General features: G+C 41.6%; 1 protein-coding gene across 1 annotated transcript in view; it reads right to left on the bottom strand.

Moving 5' to 3' along the window:
• Window positions 1-18,812, bottom strand: part of Trpc5 (transient receptor potential cation channel subfamily C member 5) — a 122,564-nt gene that overhangs the window by 35,155 nt on the left and 68,597 nt on the right. The window contains exons 3-5 of the mRNA XM_032890452.1: window positions 7,898-8,234; window positions 6,901-7,040; window positions 67-389 (exon numbers count right to left, since the gene is read on the bottom strand). Of these exons, the coding sequence (XP_032746343.1) occupies window positions 67-389; window positions 6,901-7,040; window positions 7,898-8,234 (800 nt within the window). The remainder of the gene's footprint in view (window positions 1-66; window positions 390-6,900; window positions 7,041-7,897; window positions 8,235-18,812) is intronic.

The raw sequence follows: 18,812 nt of genomic DNA, 5'->3' as shown, positions 1-18,812 counted from the left end.
GTGCATGAAAAACAGAATGCAAAGGAAGGCAGAAAGGAAACAGAGGAAAAGCGGTGCACATCTTACGTGGAGAAGGCGTTGTTCTGTTTTTCACACCGGATCCCCTTGCAGTTGTTAGGTTCATCAATAGCTCTGGTCTCATAGTAAAAATAAAGCTGGTTCAGTCCGTTGGCAAAAGCCAGTAGTACTAGGCAGTAGATAAAGAGAAATTTGAGTATATCAAGCAGCATGCGTCCCAAGGAGATCTGCAGAGGCCCTAAATGGGAGTTGGCTGTGAACAAGGATATGAGACGCAAGGAACTTAAAATGTTCGATATCGCGAAGAGTGCTTCTGCAATCAGAGTCGGGTGCCACATTTCCCATTCTTCCCTTGGACGAGAACCATTATACTGGAAAAAAAACACAAGTGTATAATATGAGAAGTACAGTATTTCCAAAAATTTCCCCTTTGCACCCTTCTACACACAAAATATGGACTCAACACTAGGCTTACATAAAATTCCCCATGCATGGTACTGTTTGTTTGTCTTTTTGCCCCATTCAATCAGTACACAGTGCTAATAATGCTCTCCCTCCCACTCTTATCCAAATATATACCAAGCGTATATACATAGCAGAAGGAATTTCAGGGCATCATCTGCAGCAGCCACCTGTGGTTTATCAACAGACATTTTCTAACTGCGACTTTACCAGATTGTTGAGTGTTTCTGAAAGGGAGCCATTGGGGCGCCCAAGCTAGTGGGTACCAAATGATTTTTTCACTTCTCAGTGAAATTTCAACTCAGACCATACCCCAACCCCTTACATGGGCTGGAAACACACGGTCGATTTGCAGTTACTGAAGGACAATGGATAGAGACACCCTCCTCTGTGTTCATTCTCTAGGTTCTGCTGCCTACAGTTTCAGGCTGATAGAGAGTCCTTAGGGAGCCTTTTCTCAGAGCTTTCTGCTGCATTTTTAGCAGTTTGTAATGTATTCTACACTATTGCAAATGGCATGTCAACCTTCCAGGTAGCAAATTTAGTTCTTCTCCACTTAGCAGCATATGGATGTATTTTGCTGTTTCTTTAACAACCTTACAAGTTAGAAAGGCCTTCCAGTGCAAATGAAGAACCAGGAAGTTGAAGGAGAGAGAAATAGCCAGATTTATCGAGTTGGTTGCCCATTTCCAGCCTCTTGGAGACCTCTGTCTTCTGGAATATAAGGAATAGCCTCACGGAAAAGTGTGAGGTGATGAGAACTGGACTCTAATTTGGAAATCATCACTGTCTGTACCTTTTACCTTCACAATAAAAAGGTAATGCCATTCCCACTCACTGGACATGTTTGTTATTCAATATTTATAGGTAAGAGTCTCTGTGCTCCACAAGGAGTGATAGGATGGAAAATAAGGAACTAATCTTTAACTTTCCCAAGGGCAGAAGTAGGTTTTGCCTGAAATTCAATCTGAAGCATGACTATTTTACACTCTCATTTAAACACCACAATTTCTCAGGACTAAATGTAGGCAACTTTCTTGAGAAAATGTGTTGGGTGGGGGGGGCAAATTATCGTGTAGGAGCTTCTCAAGTGTGCTTCACTCCCAGCAAACAATAGAACCGATGATGTTTAAATCACTTGTGTGTATCCAAGATTCCTCATTGTCAGAGACTCTGCCACATGTGCTTCTGTTTCAGATAGATGTTTCGGGGGCTGATCAGTTTTCTGTAATCTTAGCCTAATTTCCCATATTTTCTACATTTTCCTTCAAAGGAAAGTAAGCCCAAACCAGTTTTTGCATCACTGTGAACAAGTGGGTGGTATGCCTGGCTTACAAAGGGAGGAACTGAAATCCAGAGTGGCTTGCTAAATATCACGCAGCAAACTTGACGGCAGAGACAGAACTGAACTCCAGGTCCCTCACCATTAAGTCTAGCACTGCTTGCATGAAATGTCACTCAAATGGGATTTGACCTCCCAACACAGATGTTACAAAGGTCAGTCCAAGGTTTGAGATCTATGTGAGAGATGGCAATTCTTTGCTGATAACCAAACAGAACCTATATTTTAAAATGAGAATGGATCCCAGTGTAGAATTGATTTTGCTTTCCACTCCCTCTCTCTACTACAGGAAAGTCTGTTGCCCTCAGGATGATGAATTTGGAGGTGTAGAATACTCAGAAGTGTGAAAGACAATTCTCCTGGAGCATCTCTAGTTTGCATCACCCTGGAGAACTCCTTAGCAGATAGGTGATAGATGTGGGAAATCGGGTTAGAGTTTACCTAGGATAGACATCAACACCATTATCTGTCAAGGGCCAGAGAGTACGTATGTTGGCTTTATCAGCTATAGGTCTCTGTCGTAACTTCTTCCCACTTCCTTTGTAGTACTAAAGTGACCAAAGACAGTACACAGATGAATGGATGTGACAGTGAGCCAAATTTGGTCCATAGTCCAGAGCTTAATAACTCCTGATCTAATACTGTAAATTTTAAACTGTGGGGTTGGGGATTTAGCTCAACCGTGGAGAGCACTTGCCTAGCAAGGAAGGCCCTGGGTTGGTCCCCAGCTCCAAAAAAAAAGAAAAAGAAAAAAAATAAAATTTAAACTGTATTTTTTAGACTCTCAGGGTTTTAATAGAGACATCTAATGGCCATTGTGGGAGCCAAAGAAGCAGACTAAATGACCCATTCTTTAGGCCAAACCTTGCTCTTTGAGCTATTTTATATACTGTAGTCCTTTCTCTGTTTCTGCTTGATGATATGTTTTCATGGAATACAATACTTGAAAACAACTAATGGATCAGAGGCAGGACTGAAGCTCTGAGAGGTGGAGGGATTGGTTGATGGTGATCTAGCTCACAGGTGAGAGGAGGAGTTCAATTCATGTTTAATTAAGCTAGGTTAGCGATACTGGGAAAGAAATGACATTTCTTGCATTCTTTGAAACAGACTGCAATTTGCAACTTGGCCCAGCTTCTTTTCAAAGAGGTGTGAATTACATTCTGTTAACCCAAAAGAAAAATCTGAAGAGGGGATCAGCTGACACGGTGACTCCATGATGGCAAGAACACGAAGAGGTAATTATGTCTATGATAAAGGAAATGATGAAGAAATGCTCACAACTTAGCACAGTCCAGATCTAGTCTGTATATTAATCAAGGTGGAGGAGGGATGGACCCAAGTGATATGAAATGCTGACTCTTCTCCATTCAAAGGGTTACGTGTGGGCACTGAGGGCCAGCCATATGCAGAGTTGTTCTTTGGGCTACTTTGGTGAATGTCTTTTGGTTCCTGTTGCTTTAAATCCTGGGAGGAGGAGTATGTATTGTCAACTAAGCTTTCACTTAAAGTAAAGAAAAGCTTGGATCTATGAAAGCAAGAGAACCTGAGTTCAGATCTCTAGCAGGCATATAAAAGTCCAGTGCAGTGTTACAACCCCACTGCTGGGGAGGAGGGCGGAAACAGGTAGATCCCAGGGGCGTCCTGGTCAACCCATGTAACTGAAATGGTGAGTTCCGGTTCCAGTAACAGATTGTGTGTCAAACAATAAGATGGAGAGCCACTGAGGAAACATTCCACAGTACCTGCTCACAATATGTATGTATGTATGTATGTATGTATGTATGTATGTATGTATGTATGTATACAACACACTCTTAAAAATGAACTGGAAAATATCATCCTGAGGAGCTAACCAATCACAGAAAGACATACATGGTATGCACTCATTGATAAGTGGCTATTAGCCCAAATGCTTGAATTACCCTAGATGCCTAGAACAAATGAAACTCAAGACGGAGGATCAAAATGTGAATGCTTCACTCCTTCTTTAAAAGGGGAACAAGAATACCCTTGGCAGGGAAGAGAGAGGCAAAGATTAAAAGAGACTGAAGGGACACCCATTCAGAGCCTACCCCACATGTGGCCCATATATATACAGCCACCCAATTAGACAAGATGGATGAAGCAAAAAGAAGTGCAGAAGTGTAGATCGCCTCCTGAGAGACACAGCCAGAATACAGCAAATACAGAGGCGAATGCCAGCAGCAAACCACTGAACTGAGAATAGGACCCCCGTTGAAGGAATCAGAGAAAGAACTGGAAGAGCTTGAAGGGGCTCGAGACCCCATATGTACAACAATGCCAAGCAACCAGAGCTTCCAGGGACTAAGCCACTACCTAAAGACTATACATGGACTGACCCTGGACTCTGACCTCATAGGTAGCAATGAATATCCTAGTAAGAGCACCAGTGGAAGGGGAAGCCCTGGGTCCTGCTAAGACTGAACCCCCAGTGAACCAGACTGTTGGGGGAGGCGGCAATGGGGGGAGGGGGAACACCCATAAGGAAGGAGGGGGAAGGGATGTTTGCCGGAAACCGGAAAGGAATAACACTTTCGAAATGTATATAAGAAATATTCAAGTTAATAAAAAAATAAATTAATAAACTAAGGAATTTTAAAGGCAAATTCATCTCACTTAATTTCCATATTGCCTTTGAACAACAGTGATTTGAACTGTTTCAAAGGGGAGGGGGCGACACCTGTGCGTAACTTCAATCTAAATGGTTGTGTCATTCTTCTCAGGGAATATCTAAACTGGTTGCATTTTTGTGAAAGAGAGGACCACAAAATGAAGTTCTCATTGAATACATCCAAATTCTTGGGGCTGGAGAGACGGATCAGAGGTTAAGACTGCTTGTCGGTCTTGTGGAGGACCTGCATTCAGTTCCCAATACCCATATGGTGGCTCATAACCATCTGTAACTCCAAGTTTAGGGGATGGGTCTATCTCTTCTGGCCTTTATGAGCACTAAGCATATGTACAAACAGCACACAAAATACCCATACACATAAATATGTTTAAAAATCAAAATTCTGCATTCGACATGTCTCATTTGTGTTTCCTTTTAGTGTTAAGAGCAGAATTTATAAGCTTAGCTGAGTAGGTTTATTATACTTTGTGATGGAGAAGTATTTAGCTCTTTGGAAGCCTCACCAGTGAAATTAGGAAGATTATGTAATTAGCTGATGTTGAGCATCTGTAGACACATTTTAATACCCTCAGACAGAAATAATTTTTTTCATCATTTATTATAAAGTTTCCTGGTCAAACAAACAAAACTTAGAAAAGTTTGAGATTAAGTTATGGTTTCTTACTTCTAAAAGGCAATTTAAAAATATAATATTTTATTAATTCTTTTTTTGGCCCCAGCTGCAAATGCATTGTTGGACACTAATGGAATGAGAAGCCCTTGGTCTTGCCAAGGTTGGACCCCCCCAGTGTAGGGGAATGTCAGGGAGGTGGAAAGGGGGGGTGCTGGGGAGGGGAACACCATTATAGAAGAAGGGGGGAGGGGGTAAGGGGTTTATGTAAGATGGGAAACTGGGAAAGGGGATAACATTTGAAATGTAAATAAAAATATCCAATAAAAATATTTTATTAATTATTTTTTTAAAGTTTCATAATGCATACAGTGCATGTTTTTAAAATGAAAACTGTGATACTTATCCATCAGAATGCCAGAGGGACATGGAGTTGACCCAGGCAGGTTAACCAGAGAGTCAAACATCTTCTTTCACTAGGCTTTTTCTTTTAAGAAAGTTGTAAGCATGTGTTAAATGATTGCCACACGTAGAAGGCATACTCTTGGGCTCCTTTCAAAAATGTTTCATGAATGCATTCAATATTCATGCTCTATATAACTCTCAAGGTCTTACAATTTATGCAATATGCATATTAGGGATGTAAAAATAAACGAAGTTGTTGGAGACTTGGGGGACAGCCATATTCCCATTCTAAAAGCCCTCAATGTGAAATTGAATACCCAAAGCATGACTGACTAGATAGACATCTTGGGGAATGAATTGTCAGCCTTACCTCATGGGGAAAAACTCAAAACATAACCATGCCTTCTATTATTAAGTAAGAGACCTAGAGTCAGACCTGTGCTGACCCCCAAATACAGGGGTCTCTGGAGAAGAAGTGCCTGGAACTTTTCTCCATTCTTGTCTCATTTTGCTTGGGCAAGGTCATCTTACACGGGTTGTATCTCTGTTGTCAAGAGAACAAGACTGTACCCACTTACAGGTCTCCTTAAAATAGAAATTGTGCATATTTCAAAAATGTTTTCAGAATAATTCAAGGCAAGGTGATGGGGTATGCCCAGTGTCCAGTGTAGACATTTGCTGAACTGGTAGGGGGATGTAGGGTGAGAGATAATGAAATTTTGTTGTTTTGTTTAACAGATTGAACAATTATCCTGACAGAAGAAGTAAAAAAGAAAGCAGAGGTTATTGTAGGTAAACCCTTGTATCGTACATTTTCTGGGGTTCTGCTGCTTGCCATATGAAGAATGGGTGGCAAAGTGGGGATGTTGGCTCTGTGAAACAATGACTCAGAAGGTAAAAGAGAGGGGACACTATCTATGCTACAGAGAGGAATTAATTTTGTCCTATATGTCTCCACAGAGAAGAATGCTTGCCAATGGCTACAGCATGGGAAACATTAATCAAATATACAATAACTGATATTACTAAAGTGATAACAGGTAAGAAGCTTTTTGGAGGTAACTAATTTAGTGAATTTACTGTCCTTACCCTGTGTGAGTATTCTTATGTCATCTTCTTCAAAGGAATGTTGTAGATGTTTTTAGGTACCGAAGGCTGAAGATACCTGTACCCTGGGAGTCTGAGAAACATAAGGATTCCTCTGGAAAAAATGTTCCTTTCTTCACTGGATTTGCTTAGGTAGATGCTACTTACACACTACTGAAAACGTCTCTATAGTATTTCTTAGTGTAGATGCGACACCCATTAGTTTTTCCCATAAACTCTTCTTGCTCCCAGTGCAAAAGTTTATTGACATAACCCAGCCAAAATAACAGGGGAAGAAAGATGGTAGACACTCCATTTTACCTTGACATAGGCCACAATCTTCAAGGAAATAGTTGCCAGGTAGAGGGAGTTCATTGCAAAATCCATCAAATTCCACCAATCATGGATGTATTCAGTGAATCCACCATCCCACATTTCCTTTATCTCCCCCCAGATGAAACCTGAAGAATGGAGGCAATAATATTTCTATATCAAGGCAGTGTTGAGAATCACAACAGAAGTCCCCCAAACGAACAAAGATGAGATTCATGAATGAATGAACTGGACCTAGTGGAAAAGACTTTCCTTACCTTTCTTTCCTTGGCTACCCCATCTCCCAATCTTGAGTTTGTTAAACCTAGAATGCTTTTCATGTTTCTGGGCACCCCTCACTTTTATTTTTCAAACATAAATCATAATTTGCCTTTGATGTTTCCAACCCTTCTTCTCACCATCTCTCTTCTCCCTCCTTTCTCCTTCTATCCCTGGTATCACTCTTTCCACTTTCATGTCACACGTGTTCTAGTTCCCGTTCTCTAGCTCATGATCTTCTTTCTATTTGTATGACTCACATTCACAGTCACGCTGATATAAAAGAGTGTGAAGTGTTTGCCTTTCTCAGTTTAGGTAAACTTGTTCACTATAATATTTTTTGGATCCATCCATTTTTCTGAATCTTTCACAATTTGATTATTTTTTCCCATGGAACAAACTCCCATGGTGTTGCTGTACCCTGTCTTCCTTACCCATCCATTCATTCATGAGCATCTTGCCTGGGTCTATTTTCTTGCTATTGTCAATAGTGCAGCAAGAAACACAGACGTGCAGGTGGCTCTGTGGTGGGATATTGGGTCCTTTGCGTACCTGACCCAGCAATAGCAGAGTTTCATTAGGAACCTAGCACTCTGGGGTTGGGGATTTGGCTCAGTGGTAGAACACTTGCCTGGGAAGCGCAAGGCCCTGGGTTCGGTCCCCAGCTCCGGGGGGAGGGGGGGAACAGAAGACAGCCTAGTCATTATTGTGGTTCTGTTTCACTCACCTAGAACCCAAGGCAGTATCATCCATTCCACGACAGTTGGGGGAGGTCCTTGAACATGGAGGTCTGTTCTGACAATATGCTGAGAAGCCAGGAGAAGCATGAAGAGGAAGGTCAGATAGGATGCTGTGTGGCAGATGAACTTGATAAAGGGTTTCTTGATGAAAAGCCCAAGGTTGCTTCTGGGTGAGATCAGATAGGCTATGGACAGCATAGGAAACAGGAATCCAATGGTCATGCAGGTTAGAAGCTTGACTACCCAGTGTTTTCTTCGCCATCCAGGGAAGCCATCGTACCACAAGGTGGCCAGCAATTGTTGACAGTTTGGCTGAGCGACAAACTGGGAACAGAAAAGAACAAGTTAGGCACATGAGATGCCCAGGAAAAAGTCGATGGTCATAATACTTCTATTCACAATCTTCTCCAGCAAGAGGCTATGTGATACAGAGAAGACCGAGAGCCATTCAAAGCACATTGAAAAATCCAGGTCCCCTGGTCCTTCCCTGATGGGCTGAGACTCCCCGAGGTATGGAGGAATTGAGCCTGGATATCAGTTTTCTAAATTTTCCTGGGAATATATGTGCGGCTTGGTTGAGAATCCTGAGGATTTTTATTTCAGCCGAATTTACTCTACTCATCCCCTTAGCATACATGAGGTCACTGTCAAGCGTAGAGTTGGTTTGGGGAAACACAAACTGCCAGAGAATAAACTGTGCCTGTGGCTATGGTTTGAAATGGAAATTAGTTCCCTTTCTGATTTTTGCCTTTCCCATTTTGTTTTGAGTATCACTTGGCTGGTTTGCAATAAATAAGGTTGCTACTTTGCTATCTATTTAATACCCGTCCTAGCCTAGACAGACAACACAGGGAAAATATTTGGGGGCCAACACTGTAATATTGTATACTAACCCAGCTGGGATTTGACTTAAGGCAATTTACAAAGTGTCAGTGATTAATAATTAAGGAATAATCAGCAATGCAAGTCACCCTCCAGCTGCTACTTCCTAGTAAGTGACTCAATAGGGAGCTCAGCTGTCAACCAGGATTTGAAATACTGCCTACATTTGACTATTCAAGCTTCCAGGGGGACAGATTAACATAGCTACACCATGTAGCATACTAATACAAAGGACAGAAACCTCTTCCATCATTCACCCAACACCTAAGGCAAACTACCCCAACTTTCCTATTATATTTACAATGACCAGAAAGTCTCAATCGAGTCATTCTTCTCCTTAGTCTACTCCATCGTAGACTAAATTTCTCAGCATCCCTGGTCATGTGACTACGTTCTCATTAACCAAATAGGAAGAGAAATGATGTGGGACAGGTTCAGGAGCAACCCACAAAAGTGTCCCATGTGTGTTCCTGCGTGGCTTTACCCCATTTGGGGAGCTTTTGGGAGCCCATGTCCCTCCATATCCACGAGGAAGAGAATTATCCTGCTGATCAAGAATATTTATCTTGAAACATTCCATTCATGAGAAAATTCTGTAGTATTTAAGTCGCTGCATACTTTTAGGTTTAGAGCAAGTGAAAATTATGAAACAGTGAAAAATCGTCTCTATGACTGAAGAGATGGCTCAGTGTTTAAGAACCTGAGTAGGGATGCTCTTGCAGAGGATCCGGGTCAGTTCTAAGAACCCTACAAGTGGCTGACAACCATTTGTAACACTCCAGTTCCAAGGGATCCGGGTCAGTTCTAAGAACCCTACAAGTGGCTGACAACCATTTGTAACACTCCAGTTCCAAGGGATCCAATGCCCCCTTCTCACATCGATGGACACAGACACACATGTGGCACACATACATACATACGCAAAGGCAAAACCATCACAACGCATACCAAAATATTTTTTAATTTGCAAAATATTTTGATCCTCTGACTTCATTGTACTTTCCACAAATTCATACACAAATCATATAGATCATTTTTACTTTTCTAGGTATACCAGCTGGTTTTGTGGGTCAACTTGAGACAAGCTGGAGTTATCACAGAGAAAGGAACCTCCCTTGAGGAAATGCCTCCAGCTGTAAGGCATTTTCTCAATTAGTGATCAAGAGGGGGGAAGACCCAGCCCATTGTGGGTGGTGTCCTCCCTGGGCTGGTGGTCTTGGGTTCTATAAGAAAGCAAGCTGAGCAAGCCAAGGGAAGCAAGCCAGTAAGTGACATCCCTCCATGGCCTCTGCATCAGCTCTTGCTTCCCAACTTGCTTGAGTTGCAGTCCTGACTTCCTTTGGTGATGAACAGCAACATGGAAGTGTAAGCTGAATCAAACCTTTCCTCCCCAACTTAGTTCTTGGTCATGATGTTTTGTGCAGGAAGACAAACACTGACTAAGACACTAGGCATCACAGACTTTGCCAAGGAAGCCCAAAAAGATATAGGGAAACTGATGGGTAAAGCTAGATCTTCAGATGCAGTGGAAAAAAAGAAAAATGAAAGAAGACCACAGAGAGATCAAGTCTAGTGAGAAAAACATATGTATAAATGTAGGATGCTTTAAAAAAGATTTTACATTTATTCATCCTCACCTTAGAAATATGCCTCATCATAGCACATAAAGTCACCTTGGAATCTTTTATCCTCTTGCTTTTTGCAAGTTCCCTACCCACGACCTTCAATATGAACCTGTGTTCCTTTCACTGTTCTCTTCTTTTTCTTCTCAAATAGACCATGTCTTGCAAGTCTGCATTTTGGATCATCCTCCTTGCATAATTAAAGGAATCACAAATCATTCCAAAGCCAGTTGCCTTGCCACCACTACAATGGGTTCTGAATCCAAATTTAACAATGATGTCTGGTATGGCCTTATGTATTTTGAATAACTGTAGCCAAATTTCTGTCTTCGGTACTGTTGCCTTCCCAAGATGAAGGGCATAGATGACCATTTGTTCCTTCCCAGGCAGATGGTTGGCCAAAAATTTCCTGGTCTTGACAGTTACTGTGTCATTCATGATGGTGGCTATCCTCTCCTCAAGCAGCCAAAGAGGAAATGGAGACTGCTTTCCTCTTGGCCAACCATATCAATGTGCAAGGAAGGACCCCTCCAAACAACAGTTTCAAAACTGTGTAGTACAGGAAGTGGAAGAGGCATGGGCAAGACATAAAAATGAATGCAAATGAGGCTTCCTGGGTGAGGCAATCCCTGAGTGAAGTATGAAAGGATGTATAGGAGATGGGTAGATCCAGGAGAAGAAAGGGAATAGGAACAAGCAACAAAAACAGAGTGGATGACGTCATTAAAGGCATGGACAGAGGTAAAGAAGAGTGTGGTCCATCTAGGGAATAGTCTTGATGTGCCTGTAGCTTGAATTGTGAGCCTGCAAATGACTAGAGGAAACTGGATGCTAGGGAAGGGTTAAAAAGCTCATCCAAAGAATCTAATCTTGAGACGTCATAAATAAAGCACTGTTCCCCATTGAGAACAGTGGGGAAATGCATGTTTGCAAGCTTGTGTAACAGTTTATAGTATAGAATACATGCTATGGGCTGGAGAGATGGCTCAGCAGTTAAGAGCATTGACTGCTCTTCCAGAGGTCCTGAGCTCAATTCCCAGCAACCACATGGTGGCTCACAACCATCTGTAATGGGATCCGATGCCCTCTTCTGGGGTGCCTGAAGACAGATACAGTGTACTCATATAAATAAAATAAATCTTAAAAAAAATACATGCTGGGGTTGGGGATTTAGCTCAGCGGTGAGGCGCTTGCCTAAGCGCTTAAGGCCCTGGGTTCGGTCCCAAGCTCCGAAAAAAAAAAAAAAAAAGAAAAAAAAGAAAAAAGAAAATACATGCTATAATGGAATAGATAATGCTTATTTTAAAGATGGTGCCCGTGACACCAAGGCACATTTCTTGTTAGGAAATACAGTCAGAAACGATACCCAAGTCTGGTAGAGTCTTATGGGGTAAGTTCATAAGCACGGTGCTCTCTGATAATCCTTAAGTAGTATGTTCTGAGAACCACAAAAAGGCTGAATTTCTTCTTATCTTGCTTGTAGACTTTGCCATCCTGATTGAAATGCAAACATCACTACCTGCTGTCAGAGAAACACTAATGTTTTACTCACCTATCTAGAAAGCGGTAGTACATAAAGGTATTTAAATACTGTTCTCAGTTTCTAGTTAGCATATTGTATTAGCCAGTTAAGGGACCTGCCTGTCAGCAGAGCCCAGATATGAGTGTAAAAGCACAGCTAACAGTTTCAACTATAATATTCTATAAACTATGTTGGTTCAACTCCTAGCTCTGCTCTTCACTACTCACATAATTTTGATTATTATTAAAATTTTAAGTTAATCATTTTGAAATAGCTATGTATTTGGCCTTTATTTTCTTCCAATAATGTCTTATATTTTTCTGTTTACAGGTCTTATACTCCATTTAGTAATTCTATTGGTTAGCACTTTATTAACATCAATGCTATTTTCTTTCTAATTTAATTTTGGATTCTTCAGTGATAGTGCACAGTAGCTATCAAGAGAGACAATTTATAGCCAATTTATTTATAGCACTAATGAGCTTTTAGTCATGATTCATAAATTGAGACAACCTGTATTATACAAAATGAAATAAAAACCCCAACTAGACAATAGGACAACAATTGGTAGCATAAAAGAAGAAGAAGGAAATAAAACAAACAGAAAAAAAGCTAATGGTTACCATCAAGTTACTTCTCGGTATTTTTTGTGGTAAGGATCAATGTAGTGAGAATTTCCTTATTATGTTGGCTCAGGAAGACTGAATCTCCTGTTTTCCAAAAATGCTTATTTACTCTGAGTATTATTATCTGGATCCTCAAAGTGCTGGTTCCATTCTATGACAGTCAGTTTAAGGGATTTCTTTGATTTGGTCTGTTCTGTTGAAGCCTAGTTCAGATCAGTTCACAACAAAGTCTGTCATGGTAATTGTTGACTGATTTTGCATGTTGATATTGTAGGTCTTAGCCATCATCTCTCTTGATACAACGAATCTTTCTTGTTCGTTCCTCAGGATTTTCTCTACACCAGATTATGTCCTCCACAACAGAGTTTTAATTCTTCCTTTTTGAATTGGATGTTTGGCTGTGCTTCTTACATAACTGAACTGACAGTAATCTCCAGTAAAGTGACAAACTGAAGTAGTGAGAGCAGGTATATTTGTCTTAATTCAGATCTTAGGGCAAAAGGCCTTGTAGTTTTCCATAGATAGCTTTTATCTGCCCGAGGGCATTCTCTTCTAGTCACCCTTCTCGAATGTTTTGACCATGAAAAATGGTTGGATTTTGTCAAGTGCCTTCTGTGTCCGGTGAGCTGATCTTGTGAGGTTTACTCCCCCTTCCACAATTACACCGATGGATTTTATGTTGAATTTCTTTCATTCCTGGGATACGTTCCACTTGGCTAGGTGTGGGATCCTTCTCCTAGGTTGTTGGACTCAGATTGCCTTTGTTGTTGATTCTATTATTTTCCCCAACGATTATGGTCTGCCTCAGGCGACTAGATATTAAACAACTGTTGCCTCTGTTTTTCAAAATGCACTTGTCAAAGGACTGTTGGTACTGAGTGAGGTGTAGGAGGACAAGCTCTGTGACAGACACTTTTCTTTGTAGAGAGTTGCCTGACAGTCATATACTGACATTTTTCTAGGGCTAGGTTTATTTGGAATGATTTAATACCATTCGGCTCACTACAGTTGGTGCCAGGTGCTGAACTTTCACAGACGCTCTGGCCAACAGGGACTTTTGGCTATCATGTTGCCGTGGGCTGGGGAAAGGAAGGGCTAGGGCATGGTAAAATACTGCACAACTTGCTCTTCTTCCCAGTACTCGCCTGTTTACTTGGATAAATTCATCTCTGTTTGTTGGAAGCTTTTGGCTCATTTCCAGCATTTTGGAAAAAAAGTTGATTTTAAGGAAATTCTCAAGGTTTGGGTGCTATTTTGTAAGAGTAGATTCTCAAAAGTCCCGACTCTGCTGCCTGTGACTTTTTAACTTGTCGTTTGTGAGAATTGAGGGAAACGGTACAGTTTCTTCCCCAATTCCTTTGCTTGGGAACATAAAAAGAAATAAAACCCAAGGGAACAAAGCAAAATTAAGTCTGAGGAGTACAGAAGCTTCTAAATAGCTTGTTGGATTTCGAACATGCTTTATTCTTCATTAGATCCCAAGTATTTTGCAAAATGCCTAACATAAGGTTGTTGCTGAATACCTATTTTAAAAATATTTTTATTTATTTTTGACAATTTTATACACATACACAATGCATTTTGTCTTTATTTGTCCCCTTCCCCTCCCCCACAAAAATTTCTCCTACCTCATGTCCTCCCCCCACCTCTCTCTCAATAGCTCAGAGCCCAGTTAGTGCTGTCTGAATAGCCTTGGACCTGAGGTCATGTGCTTGAGCATGGGTAACTCATCAGGAGACAAACTACTGGAGACAACTGATTCTCCCTTCCGCAGTAGCCAAGGACCCAACAAAAGTTTTTCATGTAGGAGTGGGACCACATGAGTCCTTCCCCATTATGCTGGAATGTTGAATTGTTTGATTTTGTGCAGGTCTTAAAGGCAACCACAGCTACAGTGAGCTTGAGAGTTCATGTTTTTCAAACAGGCGATTGAGTAAAATCTGTCTTGCCAGACTTATCATAGAGTCACCATTCTTTAGTAGATGAAGGAAGCTGTGTCAGGTAGCCAAGATAACTTCCTAGGAACCACCACTAGGAAACCTCTTAGCATAGGTGTATTGCCTCGTGCTCAGCTCACAGAAAGTGCCAGATGCCAAGATTTCCCACGTATCACTGAACACTAACAGCAGATACTGGTACCATAATCATTTTACCGATGACGGCAATGAGACTAAGGTGCATTTGTTGGTAGGAGGTCGAACCAGACCTGATGATATCTTACATTAGTTGACTCCTTGAGCTAAGCTCACAAACATTGTATTCCCTGACAATCTGTGGGTAGTGTGGTTTGAGAAACGAGGAAGCTGGGGTTCTTCACACAGTGCTTGAGGACCTTACCACACTAATTGAAATGCACACTGCTTACTGTTGTGGAAGAAGCGTTGACATTTAAATCCAGGCCCTCATGTTGTGGCCATCCTCACCCATGAAATTTTCATTGCTGCTTCATAACTGTAGTTTTGCTACTGTTAGAAATAATAAGTATCTGATATGTAGGATAGGTGATATATGACCCCGTGAAAGGTTTGTTCAACAGCTAAAACTGCTGTTTTAAGGGGAGAGATGTGGTTGCTTTTTACCTGGTACAGGGATACTTCTTTTTTCCCTCCCAGTTCACTTTCCAATCCTCTTCTTTTCATTCATTAATTTATTCATTCAGTTTTCATCCCACAGTCCCCTCTTGTCTTCCCAGTCCCACCCTCACAAATTTCTCCCCCCATTTCTTTCTCCCCTTCTCTCAGGAGAAGGGGAAACCCCCACCTCTAATTCAGGTCTCACCCACTCTGAGACATCAAGTCGAACAGGACTAAGCACATCCTCTCCTGCTGAGACCCAACCAGGCAGTCCAGTTAGGGAAAGGAGATCCAATGGCAGACAACAGAATCAGAGACAGCCCCTGCTCCAATTGTTAGGGGAACAGGGATTCTTCTTGGCAAGAATGATGTAAAGTTGTGTTGTCAAGAGCATCTCTTTCTCAGAAAACTAGAGTGTTTCTTGGCTTTCCTCTCAGAATTATGACTTCATTTACAAAGGGAGAACCATCTCCTTAGTCCCTTATGAAGCCTATCATGTTATGGCTTTTGTTTCTACAGCAGTCTAAATAATCAGTCGGCTTTAATAGCTCATTTTCCAGCTGACCCCATGGCACAACAGAATTTGATTTGCTTATGGCATGGGGTGCATATGAAACTGCCACCGAGTATTTATACATGCTCCAGCTCAGTGCTGACTAGTGCTTGTGGGAGGAGCATGACCTCAGACTTGGGGTAGCTTCTTGCCTGGAAGAGCCTAATTACCATGAAACTATTAACAGGGCAACCTCCTGTATACTTAGATGCTCGCATGAGCCACACAGAGGGTAGGCAGGTTAGGTCCCAAGATGGTTGGCTCCCATAGATCAAGGCCATCCCTTATCCAAATTCAGGGATTATTTTGCCAAGTAAAGGTTAAAGAGAAGCTCATGCATATTTTATCTCTAATTACCATTTTATAAGAGAAAGGTCTAGAATGAAAGGCATTCATTCAATTTGGATCTGTTTAAATGGCTTTGGGAAAAACCTCACGGCTTTGTCAAAGGCAGCATACTTTTGGAACTTAGGACATTCAGTAAAAAGGGGAAGACCTATGCAGTATGGAAAGAAAACAGCATAGGATACCCAGAAACAGGAAAAAATCAGCAGGCACTAAAGTCCTAAAGAAAGGCTGGAGAAAAGGCTTGGAAATCAGAGTATGCCGCTTCTTCCTGGAAGCCCTTCTGGATTTTGCCAACCATAGATGATCTGTCCTTTCTCCTTTAAGTCCAGACCACTTTGGTCCATCCTACTGGTCCTTATGTTATATTTGTTCTCTGAAGATCCTGTGACTTGGCCTTTGTATTAGACTCTTAAGCTGCTGAGGCAAGGAAGACTTTCAGACATGCCATTGCTATCTCAACAGGCTTTGTGGCCATTTATGGCCTTTGACAATATGAGGCAAGTTCTCTCCCCTCCTCTCACTGTTAAATTCTGACTTAAATGATCAACTGGCTTTTCTTTTTGTCCACCCAAGCACATAAGACATACAGCACATGTCCCTGTCACATCCTCCAAAACAGACCCCATTCCTCTTTTTATCTAACTTCTATGGTTCCTCAAGGCGTTTCTGTAGCAGCAGTCACACTAGTCAGAGACAAAATATGCACAGCCTTTTAAAAGCGCTTTGTATGTACAGATGGTCCCTGACTCATGGTGCTTGGACTTCTCAGGCTACAAAAGCAGTAAGCATTCCGTATAAACTGGACTTGAAGTGTAAAATTTTGTTGCTGTGCATTTGAGGCCAGCCAGGGTTAGATTAGTGCAATGGTTCTCAGCCTGTGGCTAGTCACCCATCTGGAGGATGTCAAAGGACTCTTTCACAGGGATCTCACATATCCGATATCCTGCAGATCCGATATTTACATTCTGACTCAAAACAGTAGCAAAATTACAGTTATGAAGTATCAGTGAAATAATTTTATGGTTGGGAGTCACCACAACACGAGGAACCGTATTAAAGGATCACAGTATCAGGAAGGTTGGAGAACCACATGGAAGTGAGTGACCTCCATGCCAGCCAGGACCCAAGAGTGAGACATTTCCTCAAAGAATCAAAGTAAATAAAAAAAAAGAAGATGGAATACAAAAGATGAACCTTTCCTTGGGCCAGGCATATGCCGTCTGATCCTCTTTGCTAGTAACGGGCAGTGTCCGTAGGCAGGGCTCCCCATTAGCCGCCAGAGCACGAAGCAAAACAAATCGTCTTTAGAGTGGATGGGTGCTCAGCTAGGCTATACAGCAGTTCCAACATGACATATTCGCAGTGTCCAACAGATCATAAGGATGAAAGCCCATCAGAGGTGGAGGGAAAGCTACTTTAACAGACCTAGGCAGTTGTTACTGTTACCACAGTCAGCTGCTGATAAGGTAATTGAGGCTCAGACAGTCATCGTAACCACAGCTAACATTTCAATGCTTACTGTGCCCCACGTTGTAGCAAGCGCTCATGGAGAGGAAGAAAAAGTTAGGGACTGATTTCTCTGCGTCTTCAGTTTCCACCATCCCAGCAGGTGATGGAAAGTGAAGGGGAATTTCCTTGAAGGAGCAGAGGACCTGGGATCAGTGGGCTTTTGAGAAGTGAGCCAGGTTGTGAGATAGAACAAGCCAGCAAGCGTGGAGCATGCTGGACCTCTATCAAGAATAAACAGTATCTCCTTAGTCCGTCTTGTGGCCTGCCACAGAGTCTGTAAGAAGCCAAGGAAGAAAGCAGAAATAAAAGGAGAGAGGGAGAGAGAGAGAGGGAGGGAGGGAGGATAAGGAAGGAAGGAAGTACCAAATCTCTATCTGGATAAAAACGATTGGTCCCACAATGAATCAACTCAGCGGCTCTTTCCAGATGATTCTATATCAGTGACAATGTACAAAAGTGAAATAGAAACCACTAGAAGAATGGCTTCCCAGAAGTTTGTGAAGTAGTGTAGTTGGTATTCTACAAAAGAGTTTTTAGAAATATAGAAATCTGAGCATGTATAAACTTTTTTTCTTGTTATTCCTGAAATAATCCAGCCTAGCAATGATTAAGTAGCACTTACATTGTATTTAGTAATATTAGCAAACTGAGAATGATTTAATGTATATGCCGTAACATGCAAATACTATCAAACTTTATGTAGGGAACTTGAACACCTGAAGATCTGGGTCTCTAAGGAGGAATAGCTGCTAGAACCAATCCATCTTGTTTCACAGAGCCCAGGGTTCTCTGAAGTTACTACAATGAATTGTCTTTGCATGATTATCAATAAACATTTTCAAGCTAGACAGCTTCTAGCAGATACAAATATTTCTTCTTTCTTTCCACTTTGAAAACAGGAAGATTTGATGGGAGAGAATGAATGGTCCCCTTCTCTAGTGGGGAAGATGCAGGTTAGTGAGAAACAATGACTATCAGTTACAATTAGATCAGAGGTAATGGCCTTTCTATGTAGTTTTTTGCAAAGCCTGTTTGTGTTTTAGGAATCCTCTCCTTTACCATCAGTAAGTGGCTACACACTGAAATGGGCCAGACGTCCATTATATCAGAAGTCAGCTCTGCAAAAGATAGTTTGTGAACAAGGGTACGTTCGAAAATAAGCTCCATGGAAATGGTCCCAGATCCAGTGACTTTTCTCTGCTTTGTAGCTACCAATCAAGCTGGGCTCAAGAAAGCCATCAAGGACAGTGCAGTAAGAAATACACTC

Source organism: Rattus rattus, chromosome X (genome assembly GCF_011064425.1).
Source record: "Rattus rattus isolate New Zealand chromosome X, Rrattus_CSIRO_v1, whole genome shotgun sequence".
Taxonomy (NCBI): Eukaryota; Metazoa; Chordata; class Mammalia; order Rodentia; family Muridae; genus Rattus; species Rattus rattus.
Note: the sequence above shows the minus strand (reverse complement) of the source record. Positions and strands in the feature narration are given on the sequence as shown.